General features: G+C 50.4%; 13 protein-coding genes across 13 annotated transcripts; 8 read left to right on the forward strand and 5 right to left on the reverse strand.

Moving 5' to 3' along the window:
- Positions 1-524: 524 nt before the first annotated feature.
- COCVIDRAFT_107399 (hypothetical protein) lies at positions 525-1,770 on the forward strand (the record flags this gene model as incomplete). The annotated part of the gene is made up of 3 exons (XM_014698025.1): positions 525-579; positions 630-1,128; positions 1,302-1,770. The coding sequence occupies 3 exons, from the start codon at positions 525-527 to the stop codon at positions 1,768-1,770; spliced, it is 1,023 nt and encodes a 340-aa protein (XP_014553511.1).
- Positions 1,771-1,921: 151 nt separating this feature from the next.
- Positions 1,922-2,422, forward strand: COCVIDRAFT_18605 (hypothetical protein; the record flags this gene model as incomplete). The annotated part of the gene is made up of 1 exon (XM_014698007.1): positions 1,922-2,422. One exon carries the CDS (start codon positions 1,922-1,924, stop codon positions 2,420-2,422), a length of 501 nt encoding a protein of 166 aa, XP_014553493.1.
- Positions 2,423-3,528: 1,106 nt separating this feature from the next.
- Positions 3,529-5,440, forward strand: COCVIDRAFT_107498 (hypothetical protein; the record flags this gene model as incomplete). The annotated part of the gene is made up of 6 exons (XM_014698026.1): positions 3,529-3,616; positions 3,676-3,801; positions 3,852-4,498; positions 4,553-4,813; positions 4,864-4,990; positions 5,040-5,440. 6 exons carry the CDS (start codon positions 3,529-3,531, stop codon positions 5,438-5,440), a joined length of 1,650 nt encoding a protein of 549 aa, XP_014553512.1.
- Positions 5,441-5,786: 346 nt separating this feature from the next.
- COCVIDRAFT_107415 (hypothetical protein) lies at positions 5,787-5,993 on the forward strand (the record flags this gene model as incomplete). The annotated part of the gene is made up of 1 exon (XM_014698027.1): positions 5,787-5,993. The coding sequence occupies one exon, from the start codon at positions 5,787-5,789 to the stop codon at positions 5,991-5,993; it is 207 nt and encodes a 68-aa protein (XP_014553513.1).
- A 90-nt stretch (positions 5,994-6,083) lies between these two features.
- COCVIDRAFT_107485 (hypothetical protein) lies at positions 6,084-7,424 on the reverse strand (the record flags this gene model as incomplete). The annotated part of the gene is made up of 1 exon (XM_014698028.1): positions 6,084-7,424. One exon carries the CDS (start codon positions 7,422-7,424, stop codon positions 6,084-6,086), a length of 1,341 nt encoding a protein of 446 aa, XP_014553514.1.
- Positions 7,425-9,078: 1,654 nt separating this feature from the next.
- Positions 9,079-9,420, forward strand: COCVIDRAFT_107382 (hypothetical protein; the record flags this gene model as incomplete). The annotated part of the gene is made up of 2 exons (XM_014698029.1): positions 9,079-9,204; positions 9,265-9,420. The coding sequence occupies 2 exons, from the start codon at positions 9,079-9,081 to the stop codon at positions 9,418-9,420; spliced, it is 282 nt and encodes a 93-aa protein (XP_014553515.1).
- Positions 9,421-10,156: 736 nt separating this feature from the next.
- On the forward strand, positions 10,157-10,393 carry COCVIDRAFT_107439 (hypothetical protein; the record flags this gene model as incomplete). The annotated part of the gene is made up of 1 exon (XM_014698030.1): positions 10,157-10,393. One exon carries the CDS (start codon positions 10,157-10,159, stop codon positions 10,391-10,393), a length of 237 nt encoding a protein of 78 aa, XP_014553516.1.
- A 434-nt stretch (positions 10,394-10,827) lies between these two features.
- COCVIDRAFT_29285 (hypothetical protein) lies at positions 10,828-11,856 on the reverse strand (the record flags this gene model as incomplete). Its single annotated transcript, XM_014698031.1, has 1 exon — positions 10,828-11,856. The coding sequence occupies one exon, from the start codon at positions 11,854-11,856 to the stop codon at positions 10,828-10,830; it is 1,029 nt and encodes a 342-aa protein (XP_014553517.1).
- A 1,246-nt stretch (positions 11,857-13,102) lies between these two features.
- COCVIDRAFT_107470 (hypothetical protein) lies at positions 13,103-14,211 on the reverse strand (the record flags this gene model as incomplete). The annotated part of the gene is made up of 4 exons (XM_014698032.1): positions 13,103-13,256; positions 13,307-13,737; positions 13,788-13,965; positions 14,045-14,211. 4 exons carry the CDS (start codon positions 14,209-14,211, stop codon positions 13,103-13,105), a joined length of 930 nt encoding a protein of 309 aa, XP_014553518.1.
- A 1,142-nt stretch (positions 14,212-15,353) lies between these two features.
- On the reverse strand, positions 15,354-16,872 carry COCVIDRAFT_29287 (hypothetical protein; the record flags this gene model as incomplete). Its single annotated transcript, XM_014698033.1, has 3 exons — positions 15,354-15,446; positions 15,498-16,805; positions 16,864-16,872. 3 exons carry the CDS (start codon positions 16,870-16,872, stop codon positions 15,354-15,356), a joined length of 1,410 nt encoding a protein of 469 aa, XP_014553519.1.
- Positions 16,873-17,341: 469 nt separating this feature from the next.
- Positions 17,342-20,554, forward strand: COCVIDRAFT_107405 (hypothetical protein; the record flags this gene model as incomplete). Its single annotated transcript, XM_014698034.1, has 2 exons — positions 17,342-19,124; positions 19,356-20,554. 2 exons carry the CDS (start codon positions 17,342-17,344, stop codon positions 20,552-20,554), a joined length of 2,982 nt encoding a protein of 993 aa, XP_014553520.1.
- A 590-nt stretch (positions 20,555-21,144) lies between these two features.
- COCVIDRAFT_40470 (hypothetical protein) lies at positions 21,145-21,654 on the forward strand (the record flags this gene model as incomplete). Its single annotated transcript, XM_014698035.1, has 1 exon — positions 21,145-21,654. The coding sequence occupies one exon, from the start codon at positions 21,145-21,147 to the stop codon at positions 21,652-21,654; it is 510 nt and encodes a 169-aa protein (XP_014553521.1).
- A 504-nt stretch (positions 21,655-22,158) lies between these two features.
- On the reverse strand, positions 22,159-23,699 carry COCVIDRAFT_18611 (hypothetical protein; the record flags this gene model as incomplete). Its single annotated transcript, XM_014698008.1, has 6 exons — positions 22,159-22,367; positions 22,417-22,774; positions 22,824-23,165; positions 23,216-23,415; positions 23,484-23,500; positions 23,593-23,699. 6 exons carry the CDS (start codon positions 23,697-23,699, stop codon positions 22,159-22,161), a joined length of 1,233 nt encoding a protein of 410 aa, XP_014553494.1.
- Between the last annotated feature and the right edge of the window lie 312 nt (positions 23,700-24,011).

Consider the following 24,011-nt stretch of genomic DNA (forward strand, 5'->3'; position numbering starts at 1 on the left):
GGAGCCGTAGAGAGCGCATAAATGGTAGAGTCTTCATGACTTGCATGGTATAGACGATGCTGCGATTTACTCAAGGTGATTTGGACATGGTGGTGGGGTTCATGGCGCAATGCTCTGGTCTGTAAGCAATTGAAGGAATTGAAGACGTAGTGACATTGAACAGTAGAATTTTGCAGTCTCGTATGACATATGCGACTGAGAACAGCGATGGTGGCTCTCATTCCGACCTGATTGATCACATGTTGGCCAATTTTGTCGCTGTTTTCAAGACGGAACATGAGCAAAGATGGAATGGTTCCACACCTCCGCAGTGGTCCGTGCACACGCTAAAATAATTTCTTGAGATCGTCGCTGGCTTGCGCCTGCGCTCCAACCTGCTCATCCTGCTCGTCCTGTGCCAGAGCGACAGAGCCTTTTCTCTTTGAACACACATACTTTGTGTTACACTACGAGTCACTCGAGGCTTCTGCGATACGTATACCAGGACGACAACAGCTTGACAGTAACGCGCCACCAACGACACCATGGCTTCGGACGACCTAGTGTGGTCCATTATCGGCACCGACTTTTGCAGTTTCAGTAGGCAATGCATACAACTCTGCATGGGAATTGAGACTGACTTGCGCTAGAGCTTAAAACAACAAAAGACCAGACCTTTTGCAGAAACGAGCACAACGTATCAGGTTACTGCTCAAAGCAGTCCTGCCCTCTTGCAAATTCTCGATACGCCACGATACGCTCCGATCCCGCGACCGGAAATCTTTACCTTTATATTAAGGCCATTGAACGAGCTCATCTTCCCTCACAATGGTGGGAGAAGATAAAACTTCCCAAGAACTATGCTCAAGCTCTCGAGCTTGTAGATCAACATCTTGCCTACTTTCCCAAGTTCCTGGTTCACAAGAACAAGCAGCGCCTCACTCGCTTGACTCAAGTGAACCTAAGAATAAGGCGGTTAGCCAAGGAAGAGGAACGCCTAGGAGAGAGGCTTGTGCCTAGACTTGCACCCAAGGTTCGCCGACGAGAGGAGGGCCGAGAACGCAAGGCACTTGCTGCTGCAAAGGTCGAGCGCGCGATTGAGCGAGTGCTGATTGAACGCCTGCGCAGCGGTGCGTATGGCGACCGACCGTAAGTTCGTCCCTTTGTTTCTGCCTCCATGCCCTGCTATGATTATCACTTTTTAACCCTGAGGTCCACTATGAGGATCAAAAAACGCAACACTCTAATTTTTTAATGAGCATCAACACATGTTGTTCTTTTAGTCATTACTGTATTTTATCCAGAGACTAACTTGAACACAGCATCAACGTCGAACCCAATGTCTGGAAACGAGTTATGCGTGGCCTGGAGAAAGAAGGCCAACTCAAAGGAGATCAAGACCTCGACGACGGTATTGAGGACGAGGATGAGGAGAATGAGTACGAGCAGGAGATGGAGAACGGTGTTGGCGAGGTTGAGTATGTCAGTGACATTGAGGGCGAATCAGATGACGAGATGGAAGACTTTGAGGATTGGATAGGAGGCCAGAGTCCAGACGACGGCACGAGCGGCGAAGATGAAGAGAGCGGTAGCGATGAAGAGGAAGAAGACGCGTCTGAAGATGAAGATACGGAGGCGCTTAAGAAAACGCTGGCCAATCTCAAGCGGAAGCGTCCCGCGGGCCCACCGCCGAAACCCAAGAAGAAGCCGTCAAAGGACTCAAAGGGCCCCAAACGGAAGATCGAATACGAAATGGAGAGGGCGCCGGCAAGAGAGGCCATGCACATTTGATACCCATATGGTTATCCTGTTGGCATTTGAGTTTGCCATTGTGAGAATAAGCGCACAATGGATTGGTGCAACATGTCTCACAATGGCTAACAGAGCAAATTATATAACAAAGATTTCAGTCCTAGACTCACCTCTTGCTTTGAACTACACCATGGCTCAGCTATATGCAATTTCAGGCAGTCTACTTCCTGCGTCAGCTACCAAGTCAGACAAAGAAGGATTTGAAGATTTGGCAAAGGCGTTGCTTAATGCAGCAAGGCCACCGATTTACAACGCAACAGAAGACATCAATGGGACGCTAGAATTGTTAGATGCGCATTCTGCTCCTGAGTGGCAGACGGGTCTCTTTGTCGGCATGGGTCTCGTCTCGCCCATATACCCTACGCTTGATACATCGACGCGCAAGTTACGCCGTGCTGGCAAACTCATGCTCCGAAAAATTGACTTTGAGAAGGAAATGCGGGCGGTACATGAAGGCGCTAGACGGGCCAACCCTGGTCCATACGAACAAGGGTTATATGACGTATCCGCGCACAATGAAGTTTCTGCGCATCTTGATATCGGCAAGAGTAACGAGTCGGCGGCCGCGCCTGAAATTCCCGACGAGCTGTTGGACCGAGTCATGCGCCCAGTTTCTTCTTCGCGAAGATGAGTCAGAGAAGGCGCAACATGTATGAGATCATTGATGGGGAACGCAGGGCATGGGGAGAGTGGTGATAGTAGTGATGATAGCAATGATGATGGATTTCTTAAACCTAAGTCATGTATTCTTTTTCACAATTGCACAAATGTAGCTTAGTCAGTAGACTGGAGACATAGGAAAATATCGGAAGGAAATTTTGGCTTTGACTAAATTCACTGGCTATACTGGTAGCCTCGTCTCGAGCGCGTGATATGTATATTTCTTTTTGGAACGGACGAACAGGGCATAGGGACAGGGGGGAGGGCTGCAATGCATGTGGTCACAGCGGTTAAGATGGAGTGTGACAAGCAGGACAGATGAAAGAGAGTCTAGTCGGATGAAGCATTCCCCACAGACCTCAAAGCTTTCCGCCCCACACTTCTGAATGCGAGCCTTGGTCACACCACACTCCATGTATCCCATGGCGACGGGGGATCTGCCCTTCAGGCGTTGTGGAAACGCCTCCAGTTGCTTGGTTCCGATAGCTCTCGAACTTTGGAAGCTTCTTCGTGTTCCCCTGCAGCGGTACCCGTGGGAGGATAGACAGGGTAGCCTACGCCTTTTGGCAAGCCGTCAAGCAAATATCTTGTGTATGCCGAAGCTTCGGTCTCTCTCTCGGCATCACAGGGTCCGGGGCAGCAAGTTGCCTTGGTAGCCTCACGAGCATCAGCCATGTCCGACATCATCGTTGCCCCGGAACTGCCCAAGACGGCAAGCCGCCCAGCTACTGCAGACGTACTTGGGGTAGCTTGGGCGAACACGCGACAAATCAAACAATCGGGGAGCCCTGGCCCACCCCAGATGGCCGGGTAGCATCTCTTACTCCGCACGCCAAACTCCACGGGGTCTGGGATCCATCCATGCTCAACGATCCAACGTCATCCGCTCAAGCAACTGTGGGGATGCCGCCGCTCAACATGGCTTGTTTGCCGCCAATCCTGGGGACATTGGTGGGCAGACACGACAGGATGCTACAAGGCCTCGTGTTGGAGACTCGCCTTTATTAAGAAGGAATCTGTCGCGCTCGTGGTCATACCTCGCTACCCACCTACTCTCATCGGCTTTGCAGTCTCACGATGAAGAAGTTCTACGGCCTCAGGGGCACGCAGCTCAATATCGCCATTGCTGTTATAGCAGGCACGGATTTTGCTCTTTTCGGTTATGGTATGTGTTTCTGCATAGTTTCACCTTGCTGGCTCGACTTCAGACTGACAATACTTCAGACCAAGGTGTTATGGGCGGTCTGCTCACACTCAAGTCTTTTGTTAGATACTTTCCCGAAATTGACAGCGTCAACCCGCCCCCAGGAAGCTCCACGAGCCATGCTGCAACAATCCAGGCCATCACTGGTTAGTATTCTACATACTCGATGTAAGCATCTGATCCTAACATTACCCAGTCGGTGCATACACCCTTGGTTGCTTTTTCGGCGCAGTCGCCACCATCTGGCTCGGAAACATGCTTGGACGCAAAAAGACCATCTTCATCGGCTCTGCTATCATGGTTATCGGCGCTATCCTCCAAACCGCATCTTATGGACTTGCTCAACTTATCGTCGGACGATGGATTACTGGTTTTGGCAACGGCATGAACACCAGTACGGTTCCAACATGGCAATCAGAAACATCCAAGCCCCATCGCAGAGGCCAAATGGTCATGATTGAAGGCTCTTTGATTGTCTTTGGTGTTATGTTGAGTTACTGGATTGATCTTGGCTTCTCGTTCCTTGAGCCCAGTAGTATCGCCTGGCGCTTCCCTATTGCCTTTCAGATCATCTTGGCTCTATTCATCATCGCCTTGATCCCGGGTCTCCCTGAAAGTCCGCGTTGGCTGGTGCTCAAGGGCCGAGAGGATGAGGCTCTAGAGGTACTAGCTGCGCTGAGCGACCTTCCTCCAACCGACAAGAAGATCGAGGCAGAGTTCCAGGCTGTCAAGGATGTTATTGCGGAAATGTCACAAGGTGGCTTCCGAGACTGCTTCAAGTTCAACAGGAACCGCAACTTCCACCGTACAGCGTTGGCTTACGTCAACCAGATGTTTCAACAGGTGAATTTCGCTGATAAAAACTCTCGTATGATATATTCTAATAGGTTGTTCTAGATTTCTGGTATCAACCTTGTCACCTACTACGCTGCTACCATTTTCGAAAACTCGATTGGTCTTTCGCCCTTCCTGAGTCGTCTCTTGTCTGCCTGCAACGGTACTGAGTACTGGATCGCGAGTTGGATTGCCATCTTCACCATTGAGAAGTTTGGTCGCCGTTCTTTGATGATATTTGGTGCGACAGGCATGTCAATTTCCATGGCCATTCTGGCTGGTGCTACTAGTAACATTGGCAACAAGAGCTTGGGATTGCTCGCGGTATGCTGCTTTACATCTTGATGCGCTTCGCACGGAACTAACGTATGCAGACTGTCATGCTTTTTGTCTTCAACTCATTCTTCGCAGTTGGATGGCTAGGCATGACATGGTTGTATCCTGCAGAGATTACCCCACTGTCCATTCGCGCCCCAGCCAACGCCATTTCCACCACAGCCAGTAAGTTTTATGCAAGAAATGATTCCAGTCTTCTACTAATCCGCTCTAGACTGGATCTTCAACTTCCTAGTCGTCATGATCACACCCCCTGCCTTTGCAAACATTGGCTACCAAACCTACATCATCTTCGCCGTCATCAACGCCGCCATTGTACCTTCCGTCTACTTCTTCTTCCCAGAAACCGCATATCGCTCCCTCGAAGAAATGGATGAAATTTTCCACAACACCACAAACGCCTTCAACGTTGTCAAAATCGCAAACGAGCTGCCGCACCGCTACGACAAGCGTGGCGAGCTTCTCATCAACTACGCGGATACGGAGCAGGCGCACGAAGCAGAGCGTAGACGCAGCTCAGTCGTTGCTGCACAGACGAGCGGGAGATCTATGGAGAAGGATATGGAGACTAAGGAGCATGTGGAGAATGGGGGTGTGCTGCATGGCTCGAAATAGGTAATGCGTTCATAGCTTATACGTGACAGAATACCATTCTGATACTGGTTCCCCTGACTAGGAAATTCTTGGATTCAATTAACTTTCACTATTGCAGTGCTAACCCCTTGGTCTAGTGTTGCTATGTTCAGTCCTCGTATGTAGTTGTCTTAGCGCCAATCAAGGTAGTGACAGCCGATGCCTTCCGCATACTCCGCATTCTCCGCACTTGGCCACACTTCCCCTCTTCTCTTGCATTCTACTAACAAGAAACAAAGAAAGAGAACGGGTACAATCATTTCTCCGTTTGCTCTATCTCACAATTGATCAAACCACTATCCAAAACTCTCCCAACAAGACCAACCAAATGTTCTTCATCCCCTTTGTCCTCTTGCTCGCAGCAGCCTGGGCCATCCTCGGCGTCCTCCTCGCAAAATGGCTCAAACAAGCAGGCTACGCGCGCCCATTCCGAGGACGAGAATACTCAGATACAGACTTATACGGGTCCGGGGTAGGAGTAGGCAGTCAAAGAGGGATACCAGATTTCGGTCAAGGTCACTTAAAGGGCGTTTAGACCCTCCTAGCATTTCATTTTCCAAGGAGGAATAATAATTCATTTTACTAACTCATACCATCCCGGGGGGGCTACGGGATTTATTACTATCTAAGGAGTCGTCACAGGAGCACCATACGGCACAGCCTTCACACTCTTGACATCCATATGGCCATAGCTCTTCCTATCCTTCTTGCTTTCCGCCCACACACCCAGATCCTTCATAAACGCTGCGTAGTTGTCCTCATCGCTAAGATCAATCGGCTGCTCATCTTTACCCAACTGCTTAATCTGCGCGCCCGCAGCCACAAGCGTAGTGCCGAAGTCGCCTTCTTCCATGCGCTGCTTGATCGTAGCGTTGACCTCGCCGGCAATGATCTGCCGTGGGAGTTCGGGTTCGAGACATACGGGGCGCGCGAGCCCGATGCCGTCGACAGTCGATAGCGCGTCAAGCATCGCAGGCACGGTTTTAAAACCGCCGGTGATGTAAGTCCGGGTTTTGGACAGCGACGGCGTGATTTTCTCGGCGAACTCAAGGAAGAAAGCCTCGCGCTTCTTGGTCGACTCGCGCTGGTGCTTGAATGCCATGTGCTCGTAGTTTCCACCAGACAGCTCTACAAAGTCAAACGTGTTGGACTCGAGGATTTGGCACAGCGTCGCTGCATCCTCGGTGTTGAAGCCTTTGTCTTGGAATTCGACAGAGTTGAGCTTGATGCCGAGGATGAAGCTGGGGGTGGTGCGTTTGCGGATTTCTTGCCCGATTTCCGTGATGATGCGGGCGCGGTTTTCGAGGGAGCCGCCGTATGCGTCGGTGCGGAGGTTGGTGGTTGGGGACAGGAATTGCGCGAGGAGGTAGCCGTGGGCGCCGTGGAGTTGGATGCCGTCGTAGCCAGCCTTCTCGAGATACTCTGCGGCGTGGGCGAAGCCGTTGATGATATTCTTAATGTCTTCCTCGGTGGCGGCGCGGGGCTTTGCGAAGCTCAAGCCCATGGGGTTGCCAGTGAGCTGCACGTCGGAGGCGGAGATGGGGTTCTTTTGGATGTCGTCTGATACTTGTCGTCCGGGGTGGGATACTTGTCCCACCATTAACGACCCATGTTTCTTGCCTTGGGTTGCAATTTCCTTGAACATTTCGAAACGTTCGCCTTCGAACTTTGCGTCGCGGGGGATAATGGGGTTGCCGGCGGCCTCGAGGTGGTCGTACTCGATCATGATGTTTCCAGTTAGGATAACGCCAAATTGGCCTTCGCCCCATCGCCGGTAGACGTTGGCCAGTTCCTTGGATGGGACACCGCGGGTCTCGAGGACATCGGGGTCGAAAGAGGATAGACGTTCAGTCATGGCGCCCTTGAGGAACCGGTTCTGGGCAGTGCGTTTGGAGAAGACAAAGTCGAGGGGCTTGCCCAATGGGGCTGGGTCCCTGGACTCTGCTTCGTATCTTTGTGATGCCATGTTGGAAATATGGAAAGAAACAATCTCTCTGGGTATCTTTGCAAAAGAAGAAACAAAATTGGTGTAGTGTAGTTGATGCTGCTCGAGAATGGATGTAAAAGGTTCTATATCTATATTTGCTGAAACGGACCAACTATGACGGAAAGTTCTAGTCTACAGAATCACGTCGTTATTAATCTAAATTCTGCTGTATTTCTAAGCCTTCCTCTGTATGTTGTCAACTATGCAAACAAGCGGATCCATAAATACGTCATAGAAAGCTTCATATGGTTGGACAATTCGGCAGTGCCATGTCGGCGAACCTGCTTCGGCAGACGTGCCTCGGCAGGGCTGCTACGGCGGATATAGGCGAATTTACCACGCGTCAATCTATAGGGTTTTCGCCGGGTTGCATTCGGGATTGGGTTAGGGTCGCTGGTGCGGACAATTGTGGGGCGGACAAGTGACCACGAAAGGTGTAGCCAGGGTAGTTGATATCGGCCCGATGAAACTTTTCGTGCCATAACCTATCGGTGGACTATCTAGGGTTCCATTGGCTGAGTGTCAAGAATACATTCAGAGTACTGAGAAAAGAAGATTAATGTGTGTAATTGGAAGTGCAGGGTGAGGTAAGAGTAAGAGGGAACATGATACACTTTCGAAATCGTGTAAACCCCATCGTCACATAGTAGTCCATGTTACGCGATTACTTAGATAACTATATATAGCGGTGAGAATGTGTTTGTTGACGAGATCTTTGACCGCTACTTTTAGAGGCATATCTATCTCGCTTATTCTCTGTTAAGAAGCAGTAAAGGATTGCCAGGTCCTCAAAGGCTAGAATCGCCTATTCTATTCACTAGATTTGAGAAAATTGCCGTCAGTGATAAAGGCGTGAGCAAAGATATTTCAGCGGAATAAGTGGATAAGAAGGAGCAAGAAGTAGGTTTACACTAGATCATACCTAGTCTATGATAACTGTTATTTAACTACTTTCATTTATATTACATCCCTTATAGGTGGCAAAGTGATTTGTTACGAGTGTTCCCTGAAGCAGATATGTATGTAATGGTTGGATAGCTAGACAGAATTCAGAAATCTAGAGGCATGAGAAGTATTACGATTAACTGCCTATTCTTTATATATTACCATGCATACAATAGAACGACAACTAACTTTTTGTATCACTTGCCATCGGCGTAAGTCCAGGATTGTATATTAAGAAGATGTGCATTCTCGTTACCATTGAAGTGACTTGTTGCTTTGAATTAGCTAAATTCATTGCTTCTGCAGCCTTATATAGGCTACGGCATATACCGTATTACAACCGATGGTACCCTGAGGTACGTCCAAGCGATAGGTTCTCAAACCCAAATTCTTACAATATAGTTTCGTAAAGCCCCTCCTTGTCGAAAATCCTGGTGTGTCAAAAACAATACATCAGGTCGCAAGGACCATGAGCTTATATGAATTTGGTGACGGCTGAAATCGTTATCGGTCCCTTTCGGTATCATTGGAAATGGCAAATTCCCCTTTACTTCGAGTGCGGCGCAAATCATGCCGAAAGGCCACAGGAAAATTGCACATATAAAGGTGTTACTCTTCCTGACGCACCTATTCTAAGGTGATATTAGCCACCCAAAATAAACGAAGACGCCTGGACAAAAAACCAAACATGAAGTTGCCGTTTATAGTCGCCTTCTCCTCTCTTGTAGTTAGCACCTCTGCTATCTGCTGTCTACTCGACCCTCAGCCCTCCGGTTGCCCATTCACGTGTAACATTAAGACTAATTGCAAATGTGTAAGTACTCTTCATCCCTAGCTTTCTCAAATAAGGACGTCTGGGTGACAAAGTAAATAGTGCTACGGTCCCGAATTACGCACATCTAAAAGCAAATGCAAGAATGACTACAAGGATTGGTGGCCTAGTTTTGATGAACCACCAGGAGTAACGGGAGCATGTCATGTGGATTCAACTAATGGTCAGGAGAATGGCGTTCGGGCGTGTGTATCTTAATGGCTCACTTGATTATACAACAAAAGGGGATCGCTTGGTCATGGCGAGGACCCGGAAAGAGAAACTGAGAGGATACGCTGATTGTGCATCCTCCGTTGTGGGTTCTTCGAGCTACGTCCTCGCCAACTGTTCTGCCCGTATCGTGAGCTGTCTTTGTATTGCCAGATCTGTAGCAACACATCCCAGACCTACTCTTACCACTGCTATCTGTGAGCCTGTACCGTGACATCCTGTCCTTGCCTTCTCGCTAGAATACAACCTCCAACGTGCCGACGCTCGAGTCTCTTTCTTCGCTCTTCAAATGCTCAAAACCTGATACAACCTGGACACAGCGTGCAGTAGGTATAGAGATAACTTCTGTCACTATGTAACGGACTGAGTGCCCTTTCCGAGACTTTTCTGACGGGAATTCAGTACTGATTCTGCTTATCTGGGCCCCACTCAGATGCTCAGGGTCTGTTCAGTTACCCCGTTTTTCGTCTGCATCTGATCACTGTTTTGGACTAGGAGCTTTGACAGGGGACGCTGGTTAGCTGCCTACCCTAAGTAAAATAGAAAATGGAGGGGCTGTTTGGTCAATTTCTATCTGATTTCTGTTCTGATCACGTTTAGGGTCACATACGTACGGGTCCACGCGGTGAGCAAGGCCACTAAAATAGGCACGAAACGGAGTTTTGAAAATTCCATAGGCCTCTAGAGGCCTAGCTAGAAAATGGAACGTGGGTAAGCACTAAACATGGCTCTTTCTTATCAGCGCCACGCTTACAAAATGGAGCTGACGGCGTCAACACGACATTTTACCGAATATAAAGCCATTTTGTATCTCCGTTTACCAGACGGTGCTCTCAATCCAGTCGGCGAACGACAAACGGATACAGAGCCGAACACACCCTTAATGCCGAGCGGAGCAACGCTCAATCCAACGGGAGAGCTTACGACGGAACGAACCACGCCGGGGTCCCTATCGAAGTAACGAATCCTACTGTGTAGATCTGTCAGTCTTCTATACTACTTAAAAGCTGCTCCGCCCTAGCATCTTTCCATACCTATTCCGAAATTCTTCTGCTCAAGTGTTATTTTTTTACAATTGTTTGCGGTTTTCTGTCGGAGTGCAAAGATGCTATCAAGGGTATTTCATCAAGGATATAAGCGATACAAGCAAAGAATAAGTTCTATAAGCAAAAGAAGCAACGAGAAAAGCATGTCTGTATGTGAGAGTAGAACAGTGGTAAATTTGGACTAGTACTATATTCCAAGCTCGCTGCAAAGCTTACCTCTACATGCTGCACCTTTCTAGAGCTCAGTTATCACAGGACAAGCACCAAGTACCGCTGCCAGTATTCTTGAAAGATTATCATCGACAAAGTCGGATATGGATATACGCGCATTTCCAGAACTAGACAAACATTACATGCTCCCCGCTCCATCCGTCTCTTCCTCCGCCTTTTTCGTCCTCTTCATTCTCTCTTCCGCAGCCCGTGCTAAGATTTCTCTCCTACTCATTCCCCCTCCACTCGTATTACTGACACTTGTCTCCCCACCCCCACTCACGCCACCCAAGGTAAACTCGCCACCGGTCCAGCCTCCATGGTCATGTACTTCTTCCTCGCCAGTAGGCTCGTAGAACTCCTCGTTACCCACACTTCTGCCTCCGCTCTTCCAGTCGTCACGGGCTACCTCGCGCTCAATCTGCTTGCATAGGTTCCAAAAATTGCGATCGTGGGGACCCCAGACGTTGTGTGCGAGCTCGTGGCATAGGGTGTTGCGGATCGTCTTGTAGTCGCGATAGCCGTCGTATGCGTCGGTCCTCAGTCGCAACTCAATGACTTCTCCTTTGTTTCGGTTCAGGCCGAGCGTGCGCGACTCTTGTGTTGTGTGCATGGCAGGATCCATCTCGGTGAGCAGCGGGACGCTGAACTTGTGTGTACGCATAGCGGCTTTGATGCCTGCATCGTCGCGTAACCGCTCAAGGAAGCGCAAGGAGCGTTCGGGATTGGGGAGGTAAGGTAGCGGACGCAGTGTGTGAAAGGTGTATTGCGCATCCTCTTGTATCTTCTTATAGTCTCGATTTCGCGCTGGTGTGGCAGCTTTTATAGGACCTGGTCGCCGGGGCGTCGAGGCAGCGGATATGGTACTATTGAGAGAGGATACCTCTTCCTTTGTGCTTCCCATCAATGTTATCTTCCTAGATGTGAGCTCCGTGAGCGGTAGCGCAGCATCTTTGAAGGGCGGCTTCTGCAGTCCGATCTTGCCGCCAACAAGGAACTTTTGATTCGACGGCGGTATTGAGAGTTCTGTCGCAACGCGTTCTGAAAGATCGGAAATAGTGGCATCTTTGGCAAAGGGGTATGCGATAGCTTTTCCATGGTGCGTGAGGGTGATTTGGATGTCGTCGCCAGAGGTTGGCGGTGCTTGGGAATTGTCCGTTTCTGCCATGATTAGGAGATTAAATAACACGTTCGCGCTCGGAAGTAAGAATGCGGTTTATATGGCTACTACTATCAGCTAAATGTTGTAAGTGGCAAGATTAGTGGTGATCAAGATGTTTGGTTTGGTAGCATGTAGTAGTTTGGCTATGGTAAGCCATACGTTGTTTCGGTGACGTTCTCGAAGGCTTCCACGACGTGATGCACTGCCATCGGCCATTTGTCATCACCAAACTCCGACTCGGTCCGTTTTACCACCATCTCCATTGTCGACGTTCAACACTAAACCCGCCAAAACAGATGCACATATCCTCTTTGGTAGTAATTATAGGATGCAAAGCTCAAATCTAGTCACTTTAGATGTAGTACTACCTTTCGCTCTCTTAGTCCCTAACTTAATTTTACATTCTACATCTGTTCTCGATAATCGTAGAAGGCCGAGAATTAGAATACCGAACCTATTTAGTAATTGTCATATTGGTTAACACGGACTATCTAAAGTGGCTAGATACATTTTTGTCTTACTAAACTTAGTGCAGTAGTCAAACAAGGAGACTATTTTGAGAAAGCCTTTCTGGCACTTAAACTTAAAGAAAGCTCCCTTCTACGAATCAGTCCATCGAAAAGAAATTAGGGTTAATTCTAAAATGGTCTTGAAAACCTAGGAGTCACCTTTGTTTACCAAACCTCGAGAGTATCTAAGTGTTTATCCTTCTTACATGATCAATCAATATTTCGATGGCTTGATGTCGAGGTCTCTTCATGCATCTCAAAGGGAGTGTAGAAGTCATTCAGAAAACGGATGCATACACCAGCGTCAATTGATTGACGCTTGATGAAAAGAGAGTTTACAGTAATTTGTTAGAATAAGTGGGTATACTAGATTCAATGTCTTAGAAAACACTAAGGCATTCCATTGATCTAACTTGCGCAAGCGGTTTCTTAGTCAGGAGAGGCGAATACTACCAAATTCCGTATGATAATATGAGTTTGCGTTTCTAAAGACATGGAATTCATATTTCATGCGGACTAGTTGATACATTGGCTTATCTCACACGATTTTCAAACAGCATTCCAATGGAAACAACTGATGCAAATTTGTGTAATCATGTTCATAGATATGCTCCTTCGTTATTCCAACGGGATATAAAACTATACTTTAATAAATACCTACATATGCAGAACCCGCGTTTAATATGCATGCCATCTATTTTCCCCAAATATATGCTGCGTGCCCCTCATTAGCCCTGATTAAATTAGCCCGACTTTGCCTCTTCATTCGCTTTCTTTGCTGCCTCCTCCTCCGCCTTCTTTGCTGCCTCCTCTGCCTGCTTCTTGCGCTCTGCTTCTTCCTTGTCAGCTACCTCTTGCGACTTGATCCACTCTCTTATCGCCGGATCCCACCGGTGCCTACAATCCTATTAGCAATACTTCTCTCATCCGAGACCGGGTCAACGTACCCATTAAACTCGGTCACTACCAAAGCCTTTTCTTGATACTCGTCTACGAGTATCTTGTCGTAATTGTATGGCACCTTAGCCACGACACCCTCGAATATGGTTTCGCGCATAGGATACAGATCTGAAGTTTGATATCGGTGATAATTCTTGCAGACCCATTCGCCAGGACGATCTTTTGGGTGTGTTTCGCTGAGCCCCGTGATGTCGATGAAAAGACCGTTGCGGGTATCGATCCACCGTGCATCGATGATGTTTGCGCCGTCGCCACGTTCGCGCTCCCATATCCATGGGTTGACGTCTAAAAGGTACTCTCGTTGTACTGTGCCGTCGTAGGATACGTATGGGTACTTTGTTTGGTTGTGGACCCTGCCGATGTGCTGTAGTGTGCCGTCGGCGACTTGGGTGTCGAGATCAAAGTCCCAGGGGAGACGCTTTGTAAAATGTAAGCCGGTATATTTTACTCGACCAAGAACAGACGCACCTTTCCGTTCCACCACCATCCTAGCAATGTTCCGTGTGCGATCCAAGTATCTAGGTCGTTTTCGCGGAAGAAGTTCAAGTAGGCACGGATCATATGTTTTTGGGTGTCAGTCCGTTCGTCGTCGGATACAATGCCTTTGAAGTAGCGTTTGTCATAGTGGCCGAGTGTCAGGCTGCCTCTAGAAGGCTGTCAGATGTGTGGCCTAGATGGTAGAGCTTTCTGTGCAAAGCAACGACACAGTGAGAGTGGGTACTTACCCAGGCTCATGGAAGTACTTTGTGCTGGGCTTCTTGTCCTCGCGCGATTCAATTCGGCCGGCTGGTGAATTTCGAACCAAAGAGGTGTTCTCCGGGGTTGGGACAGCGAGAGAGGATATGAAGAGGGATGCGGTAGCCACAGTGGCTGCACATGTGTATAAACGCATCGCGATGTAACAGATGTCTGCCTAATTAGGTACGTAATTGCGACAACCTTGGACCATCAAAGTCTTTAACAAAAAGTCCTTGTATCCCGCTGGATTAGATTGGCGACCGGGCCAGGTAGTCAGCCTGGGGTATGCAGGTATGTCGGGTTTGAAGGGTTGAAGGTTGAGATGCAACTCAGGAAGGAGGTCGCGTGCTTCGGGTGGTAACGATCGACACAGCGTGGACGGCAATCACAAATAACGTCAAGGGGAAAGGGAGCAGAAGAAACGGAGAAAAGAGACGGAGATGGACATGTAGCCGGGGAGCCGCAAAGGATTCGTAAGGCAACATGACGCACTGAACGCGACACTGAGGCCACCAGCCCGGTTGACTTGTGCCCGGACATGCCTTGCTTCAGACATTGCTGCCATGCTACCCCGGAAATTCGGCACCGTTGGAAGCGAACAAGATGTCGATTCAGGACAGTGGAGCCCTGGCAGGGAGAAGAGGATCCACTCAGATGTAGCAAATGCATGGCTAAGCTTTAGGCAAGCGAGTGATTGCCAATGATGTACCCCCACAACGGGCGGCTCGCGGCTGTGGTGGCTTGTGTCTTGCAAGTGTGAAATTGCTTGGAGGCATTTGCCGCCATTGTGCTAGATATCGTGCTGATATGTTGACGTATCTCTGCGGGGCTGCTGTCAAAAGTGATCGAACGTGCGGCGCAGGGTTGTCTGGCATGCCAATCGTGATATCGCGTCCTTGCCCAAATCGGAAAGGCCTCGTCATCGTCCATTTGGCAGCAATGGGAGCCACTTTTCCCACTACGCCAATGCTCTTGGCGGTACAAATGTTGGTTACACGCATGAAGTTGGCCTGGTCATTCTTCAAAGACAGACATGGCAATGATTCCTTTTTTCCATGCTTCAAGATGACCTATCACATACTTCAGCAGCTGTTGCCACGGTAACTGCATATCAAACTAACTTGACAACAGCGACTGTTCTCTCGCCATAGATAGGACAGCCTCTATTACTACGTACATGCCATGCTTTTTTGCTCTACCAAATACATGGGCTTTCTCAGCCTCACGCCCAAACGCTGGATTCGTCCAAGACCATAGTACGCCACAAATCAAAGAGGAAACAAAAAGGATCATCATCTATGAAACATCCATGGCATCCGTACCGTTGGCCACGGCAAAAGATACATCACCCGCATCGCCAATCAGACGCTTCTCTGACTCGGAAACAAACTGACCTTGTGTTAGCTTCAGCCTGTACAACTAGGACTTGTGAAAACCTACCTTGACGCTTCGGTTTGGGTCGTAGAAAAGCGCAAAGCTCCGCTGCACATCCTCAATCGTAACTTCGGAACCGTTCCTCTTGCCGCGTATCAGGTCAGAGGTGGTGATCAGATTGCTGGCGTACCGTAATCCAGCCTCCTGCCCGATCTTGGTAAGCAATGCTAGCGCATCTGGAGACACATCAACCTCCTCTTCTTGTGCTCTTATCGAGATGATTTGCTGCATCTCTTCCGACGAATATGGGTGCGTGTTAACAATGACAACGCGATCTAAAAAGTCCAGTGGCAGTCCGTGTGGTGACCGGTAGTCTGTTCCGCGTATCTGTGTGTTTCCTCTGTTGCTAGCCATGATGACAATGGGTGCCAGCTCGTCCTCGAGCGCACGGTTGACAAACGAGAAACACTCAATGTCGAGCATGTGGACCTCGTCGATGAACAGCACACCTGGCACAATGGTTGCCTTGCCCTCCTCTTTCCACTCGGCCACCTTCGTGTTGATTTGGTCGCGCACCTCGCTGCGGATCTCGCCTGTGTCGCCTGAGAAGAGAGCCAGGAAGCCCTGGGTCCTCGAGTTGATGACGTCGATCTCATGCAGGCTGACTGTGTGCACCACCTCGCGCCGCTGTTGCAACTCGCCTTCGGGGCACTGGACAAACTTTGTGTCAACCCCCATGGCATCGTAGTCTCGTGAGCGCGTGTAGGAGCGGCCGAGCTTGGTGATCTTGCCCGAGGCCTTGTCAATGGAGATGATGTCGCCGGCCATGACCTTTTCCTTGGTCATACCGTCAATCATCTTGGTGCCCATGTCGTAGACCGTCTCCATGTCGGTCGTCTTGATGGTTAGCTTGCCCTGCTTGTTGCTCCCAGTGACGCTGCGGTCAATCTGTATCTCGACAACCTCGCCCTCAATGACCTCGCTCTCCTCGGTTATCCGGACGCCAATCGACTTGCGGAAGGCTTGTGTGAGAGCCTCCGTCTTTGACATTTCGAGCGAGAAGATCTCGGACGAGGCCAGCATAGTAAAGGGCACGTCGGGGCCGAGGGATTGCGCCATGCCCATGGCAATGGCCGTTTTGCCTGTGCTTGGGGGGCCGGCAATCAGGACTGCGCGACCTGCAATCTTGCCGTCTCGCGCCATCTTGAGAATGACAGCCGCCGCCTTACGAGCTTTTGCCTGCCCGACCAGGCCCTGCGACGAGACTTTTGGCTCGAGCGTGTCATCGTCGACGCCGAGCCCGCGAATGTGCGAATGCGCAGCGATGAGGTTGAGCCCACGGAGCTCCTTGGTCTCGGCGATGGTGGTGATGGGCTAGGGAGGGTTAGTGGTGGGGATACATGTCGCGGAGGGGGATATGGCCGACACGTACCATGGCCATGGCGGAGTGTATTGGGGGTGGTGGTTTGAAGCTCTGGTATGCAATGGCAGCAGCAGCAGCAACAATTCGCGGTCGGCGCGCAGAGTGAAGCTCGGCGGACGCTAGTGACAGACGCACGGGCCAAGCAGGCGCGCCTCTCACGTCTCCACATCTCTTTTGGTCTAGTCAATAACCTTCGCTCTGTCCCTACCGTTGCCCCGATGCATCAGCTCGGGCAAACCCCACAACCAAACCAGTAGAGCGTACATCCGGAGACTAGGGTAAACATCCTCAGCTACCGCTTGCACTCGTTGACCATATATTTGCTTCTTCTCTCACCCTCGCCACGTAGCTACCTACACTATTTTTTCGTCTTGCTTGGCGTTGTAGCTGAGTGGGGCAAACATGCCTGATTGCCCATCCCCCTCGTCTTCCCTCATTTCCATCTTCGTCCATCCTCTGCGCTCCTTTACCTGCACTTCACTCCTCGATGACCTCACGTACGGGCAAACGGCCGCTCGAGCCGCAGTCTCGCGTGGATAGCCCTCCGAGCAAACGGAACCGCGCACACGAGCCGCGGTCAGCGCTATCAGACAAAGCCCGTTCACTCACCATTACGTCGTTGTCGTCGTCGCCGTTGTCACCGCGTGTGGCAAAACCCGTCATCAAGATTCCTAGTCCCCCACCATCGAGGAAAACCTCATGTACTTCGCTGCCAACTAACACTCCAGTGGATCCCAAAGGAACGTTTGATCGTAAATCAGTCGATTCCGTTCCTGCGAGACGTCCTCAAGAGAAACCTGGCCGAGCCGACCAAGCGTCTAGGCATGATGCACCCACCAGGTCTCCTACTCACCTAGGCAGCGGACCATCTACCCCTACTCAGCGCAATGCACCTCCCGCCCCTTCTATGTTACCGGTCGAGTCAAGCTCACACGCAAATCCCACGCCACGTCCAGACAATCCTGTCAACGACCGCAAACCCATTACTATGCAATCGCTTCGCAAACTCCGGGACAAGCGACAAGCTATAGTGGCACAGGTCAGCCCAAGTGAACTGTCCGCCTCATCAGTCACTCAAGTAGAGTTCAAACTCGAAGCTCAGCAACTGGAAATCAATCAACTGAAAAAAGAACGAGAGGAACTCAATAGCAGATTAAGGAATGTGGAGGCTGTATTCCAAAACTCTAACCGTTTAACAAACTTCACAGAGCAGCAAGAGTATTCTTCGGAGGCCTTGCAACCCATACTCACCCGCTTAGATGTGCTTGAGAAATCTTTGCTAGTTACCAAAGAAAAAGATTCACTTGAGCCTGTGGAAAATCGACTAGCAGCAGCAGAAGTTGGATTATCCAGTCTCCAAAAACGTCTAGAACAGATAGACCCCCTTTCGAACCAAGCCAATGCAAGTCTGGCCACGGCAGCAAGCAACGCTGTGACCAAAATATTTGCTTCAGAAAATGGAGTGCCCACGTTCATCAACGATAGGCTGAAGACGCTAGTGGCGGACAAAGTCAGCGAGAATGCTGCGGACATCAAGACCTCAATACGTCGGGAAATGACCGAGATGGAAACACAGTTGAACAAACGTATCATGGATGAGCGCAGATTACTTCAGAGTACTTCAGACAAGGTCAGGGATATGAAGGACTTGTCAGCAACACTAAAAGGCATCCCTCAGCAACTACAAGGCATCCGCAACACTGTTTCCAAGATCCAGTCAACCTCTGACGCGACACAGCACAAAGTCAAAGATATTGAAGAAGACATTCAGGCATTCCAGCATCATCCAAGGATCATCGAGGATCTAAAAACAGAACTGGACAAGTGTGCAAACTTTTGTAAAGGGCTAGCGAGGAGGGATCTGCCACGTCTTGAAGATTCAGAGGAAAACACAAGCCGGCGCCTGAAGAAGCTTGAGGAAAGCATACTCGATCATGCTAGACCTGACGACACCGACGGAACAACTTTGTCACGGTCAATGAGGCAGCATACAGTCATCAGACCAGTCGACGTTAGCAGCCTTGCTACACGTATAGATGATCTTGAGAGAGCATCACCAGGCATCTCTTCTTCCAGCGTAAACTCTCTTGCACAAAACGTAGAGCAGCTCGCTAAAGATTTCCTGAGCTTTCAAACTGCCCAGAAAGAGTCGAGAAGCCTAGAGACAAAACTAGCGGACGTTAACAATCGACTCGAAAGTGTTGAGCAAGTCTCACAGAAATTCGAGGCTCTAAAAGAGGATATTGTGCTAGACGAATCTCTTAAGGCTAGTCTCGCTGGACTAGATCAACACGTTTTGGAAGAACTTCGCGTTGTACGAGTAGAATCGAGAAGCTTAGAGATAAAGCTAGCGGACGTCAATAGCCGACTTGAAAGCGTTGAGCAAGTCTCACAGGGATTCGAGACTCTAAAAGAGCATATCGTGCTAGACGAATCTCTTACAGCTAGTCTCGCTGGACTGGATCAACGTGTTTCGGAAGAACTTCGCGTTGTACGGGAAGATTCGGATGCTAAGCTCGCCGGCCTGGACCAACACGTTTCGGAAAAACTTGGTGTTGTACAGGCAAAACTGGATGCTAAGCTCGCCAATATTCAGCTACTTCAGTCTAGCACTTTGTCAGAGACTGCGCCTGCAAAAGCGGAGAACGATGATTTGTCTGTCATGACCATCATGAGAGCCCTCGAGGATCAGGTCAAAATCCTACAGACTGAAGTCGACTCGCTCTCTGACGATTTCAATGAAACCGGTCAAAAGCTTCACGAGCACTCTACTGCCATTGCTATTATGAAGAATCAAGTCCCTGAACTCTTCCGGCAGCAGTTCGACCCGTTCAAGTCTAAGGTTGAAGAGCAGCTCGGCACTATCCATGGAAAATTGAGCGCACATACCAATGACATTGACAGTTTGAAGAATGTCATGTCTTTACTCCAGACAAAGACTTTGTCGAATACCCAAGCGCTGGCAACGAAAGCGGACGCAGATGCTGTGGGAACACGGACCGAGAGCATTTTGTTTGCATTGAAAGACCTCGAGCATCGATACCAAAACATTAGCACGGACGAAATGTATCAGAAAATGGTACATTGGTTTGTGCAGATGTATCCAACAAGTGCAACTTTGCTGAGAGACACAGTACGACTTCAACAAGATGTCAACCAAATCAAATCTTACTGCAACGACATCTCATGGGTTCGGAGACGCTCCGAAGTTCTAGTCGATTTGTGCCAGAATGCTGGGCAATTGCAGGTCCTTGCAAAAAGTGCTCCACAGCTACAGGCCCTCTGTCGACAGCATTCCCCACAAGTTCAGGACAAGGTCCAACAAGCACTAGTTGAAGTTGAACATCGTCTTAAAATCGACATCAATGAGCTAAAGATGATGAAGAACTCTCTTGAGCCTCAGATGTCTCAAATCGCTAGGCAGATCGCTGACATGCAAATGTCGGCGTACCAGCACCGGCGTGATTTCGACACGATTAAGGATACCCTGATCGAACCTAATAGAGACTTTTTTGGCCTATTCGGTACAGCTCTTGCTGTCTTGGCCCAAGTCCAACAGGTTGTCGAAAACTTGAATAAAAGCATACCCGGCTCCTCGCTAACGCTGGACTGGGAATGCTACCTGCCAGCACTTGTTGAACAATCAAAGGCAAACACCAACTCTGGTATCAGCGCGGAAAATGGCATGGGCAATCAATAGGCTTTTGAAGCCTACGAATGCTTCTTTGCTTGAGAGTACAGCTACACGCCCCTATCGGGTGCCGTTGTTGCTTTCAAGTTTTTTATTGGAGTTCTGGACGGAGTTTTTTTTTGGGATTTTATCCCTTCAGCATATGATACCCCTAGCTGGATGGCTTTCTGAGACTTATTTTCCGAGATGAAGTTTATGACCGAACAATTTGCCTTGTTATCAGGCGTTTTTTATTGTGGTTTTTTCTGTAATACGAGATTATCATCTCGATCACACTCCTTCACATCAGGTATATTTCGGGTTGTTTGATTTTCGAAGAAAGTTTGTTTTATTCTCACTGTTTGCCGTTGGGAATAAGTTAGTGGCAAGTGAAGGTAATAAACGGTTAAGGAAGGTAAGTGAGGAAGAACAAGGTCTGGTCTCTCGGAGATAAGCTACAACACGCTAGTTAACCCCACCCAAAAGGGTTTTGGCGCGTCAACTTCCTGAGCTCCACAGCTCCAACCGTATGTACATAGATGGATAATTCCAGACCTTGACACCCCTCAATCCAGCGATCGCACAAAAAAAACACTAAAATATCCCCACAAACCTTACAAATGGCACAAGATAACGCCCCCAACGTCACTCCCACGCACACAGACAACGACGCAGACACCTCCATGTCCGACGCCGCAACCCCCCAACCCGCACCCAAACTCGAAAAACCAGCCCACATCCTCCAACAAACAACCTTCCGCAAGCCAACCTGGTCCTACCTCCATCTAGCCCTCACATCTCCCTCCTTCCCTCCCGCAACCTCACCCCCAACAACCGACATCTCCCCCCTCCTCATCTCCCCGCTCCTCACCTCCGCCCTGCGCACATACCTAGGCACAATGGGCGCGGCGATCCCCATTGATATACTCAAGACGACGGGACGGGAAGTGTGGATACGGGTGCCGAGGCAGGATGTGCGGGGTGTGAGGGCTGCACTGGGAAGTTGGGTTGGGAGGGTTGAGGGCGAGGATGTGGGGGTTGAGGCGGGGAGGATTGGGGTTGCGTGGAGGGTGTTGGGTGGTGCTGGGGTGCTTGGGGGGATGGGGGATGGGAGTGAGGTGTTTAGGTGAGGCTGGAGGAGAGGGTGTGGGACTGGACCGGGACAAAAGAGAGAGTCTGTGGATGGTGGGCATGCGTCCCGTATCAGATGCAGGGATTGAACAATAGTGGGAAACCTTCACGAACTCTGCTATCTTTGCACTGAGTGTCGCACAGGATATGACATTGAAGAGAGAGAGGGGGGGGACACATTACTCCGAGACCAGCAAGGAACGAAAAGCAAGTGGGCTCCAATGGGAAACAAACCACACTACACGCACGTTGTTACCCAAGAACCGGAACAAAGAACAATAGCGATTCAAGTCTACACAATTTGGAAGAATGGATACGCATGGCTCTGAAGAAAAAAACTACAAGATTGCCCCCCAAACCCACGGATCAAAGAGAATCCACAAGGACAATCCTCCAGCGCTAAATTCACTCCGAACCCCCCTCTCGCATTTTCCCGTCAAGATTGGAAAAACAACTTTTGCAGCAATCTTCTCCATTTCCGTCCTGAGATGATCGTCCAAGGTTTACTGCCAGCCGGGCTGGGGCGCGTGGTGACCCTGTTGGCCGCCGTAGTTGCCTCCTTGACCTGGAGGTGGAGGATACTGTTGGCCTCCGCCGTACTGGTTCTGGTGTGTTGGGGCGCCACCATACTGGTTGTGCTGGTGGTTATCGTAGTTTCCTGGGCCGCCGTAGGGGCCAGGAGGAGCGCCATATGCAGGACCTCCGTATCCCGCTAGATATTGTTAGCTTTTATTGTATTAGTTCGAGGGATAGATTCGTACCTTGCTGGCCGTAGCCGCCAGGACCTGACGATGGTGATCCCTGACCGTAGCTAGGAGCTGGTCCACCATAACCAGACTGTCCACCGAAACCGGCCTGTGAGCCATAACCGTGTCCCTGTTGTGGCTGTGGAGTATGTTGTTGCGAGCCATAGCCACCGTGTCCCTGTCCCTGTCCCTGGTTTCCATGTCCTTGGCCGTACGACTGTCCGGGGGTAGATGAGTGGCCCGGGTGACCTTGAGGACCACCGCCGTACTGAGAACCGGGGTTGTACGAGGAGGGCGGCGCAGTGCCAGTGTACGATCCACCTGATGGGGCGCCAGAGCCGCTATAGCCGTAATCGTTGTTCGGCTTGGCGTGCTGTAGTCTGTCAGCACGTTACCTTGATACTTTGACCAGAGTCACATACAGATCCTCCTCCGCCCAACGCGCCGCTGAGCATGCCTCCAAGGCCGCCGGCAAGACCACCACCGCTCGAACCATGGCCAGAGTTGCCACCTTGCTGCCCTCCAGAGTTTCCATGCTGCTTGCCACTACCTAGCAGACCACTGGCAAGTTGGCCGACTAGTCCTCCAGCTCCACCACTACCGCTGCCACCGTGGCCGCCGGAAGAGTTTCCAGATTGCTTTCCACCTCCAAGCAGCGAACCAGCGAGTTGACCGACGAGGCCCCCAGCGCCGCCACCGCCACTACCACCGTGGCCACCGTTGTTTTGCTTGTTGCCTCCCATGAGCGCGTTCATGGCGAAGCCCTGTTCCCATTGTCAGCGAAGCCTCCCAGGTGGCTGGTTGTGTCTCGTACGCCCAATCCGCCTCCCCTGTCGCCTGTTTGTCCGTCGCCCATGCCTCTTGTTCCGTCGCTTGCGCCTGGTCCTGATGTGCCGTCTGGGCTGCTGTATGGGTTCGTGTGCTGTGCAGGAGTGCTGTGGTTCGAACTGCCGCCTATAGGCGCTTCACTAGTGGGTAGCTCCCATTGCGAAACACCAGTGCTGATCTGGACATCTGTTGTTAACGAGTCAGCACGTGTGCGGGCGTTGGCTGCCAAGGAGTCTCAGACACAGTGAACGTACAGTAGTACTTTCGGGATCTGTATGCGTGTGTCAGCGGTGTCGCGGGGGTGTGTGGTGCAAAGGCGGGGCAGGCTCAGCGACTCGTGGGAGCACTACAAGGGAAACATACGTATTGTCCCACTGGGCTATCCATCCCGCGGGAAGCTTGGGTAGCGTAGGATCGGTAGGGCCCGAGTCTGGCGAGACTGGGGGGATTGGAGGCGTCGGCACGGCCATGTTGGCGCTGTGGAGATGAGATGCGGGGTCGGGCGAGGGATGCTCTGGGGAAGCAACCAGGCGTGTGGGCGAAGGGAATGCGTGTAGGGGGGAGGATAGAGGCGAGAGAGAGGTTGTTAATGCATCGCAGACGAGCGGTTATATGGCAGGCGTGCGAACGGCCATGGGCGAGTGGACCTTGTTAGCCGTCGTAGTGGGGATTGGCCAGGGTGCTGGGAAGCTTTGCGAGGCTGTGCCCGTTGTGCCCTACGCGCAGTCCGGAAAGTGACGCACCTTCGTAGGCGCGGGCCTTTATTTTCAGCTGGCTTGCAT

Source organism: Bipolaris victoriae, assembly GCF_000527765.1.
Source record: "Bipolaris victoriae FI3 unplaced genomic scaffold scaffold_85, whole genome shotgun sequence".
In the NCBI taxonomy this organism is placed as follows: Eukaryota; Fungi; Ascomycota; class Dothideomycetes; order Pleosporales; family Pleosporaceae; genus Bipolaris; species Bipolaris victoriae.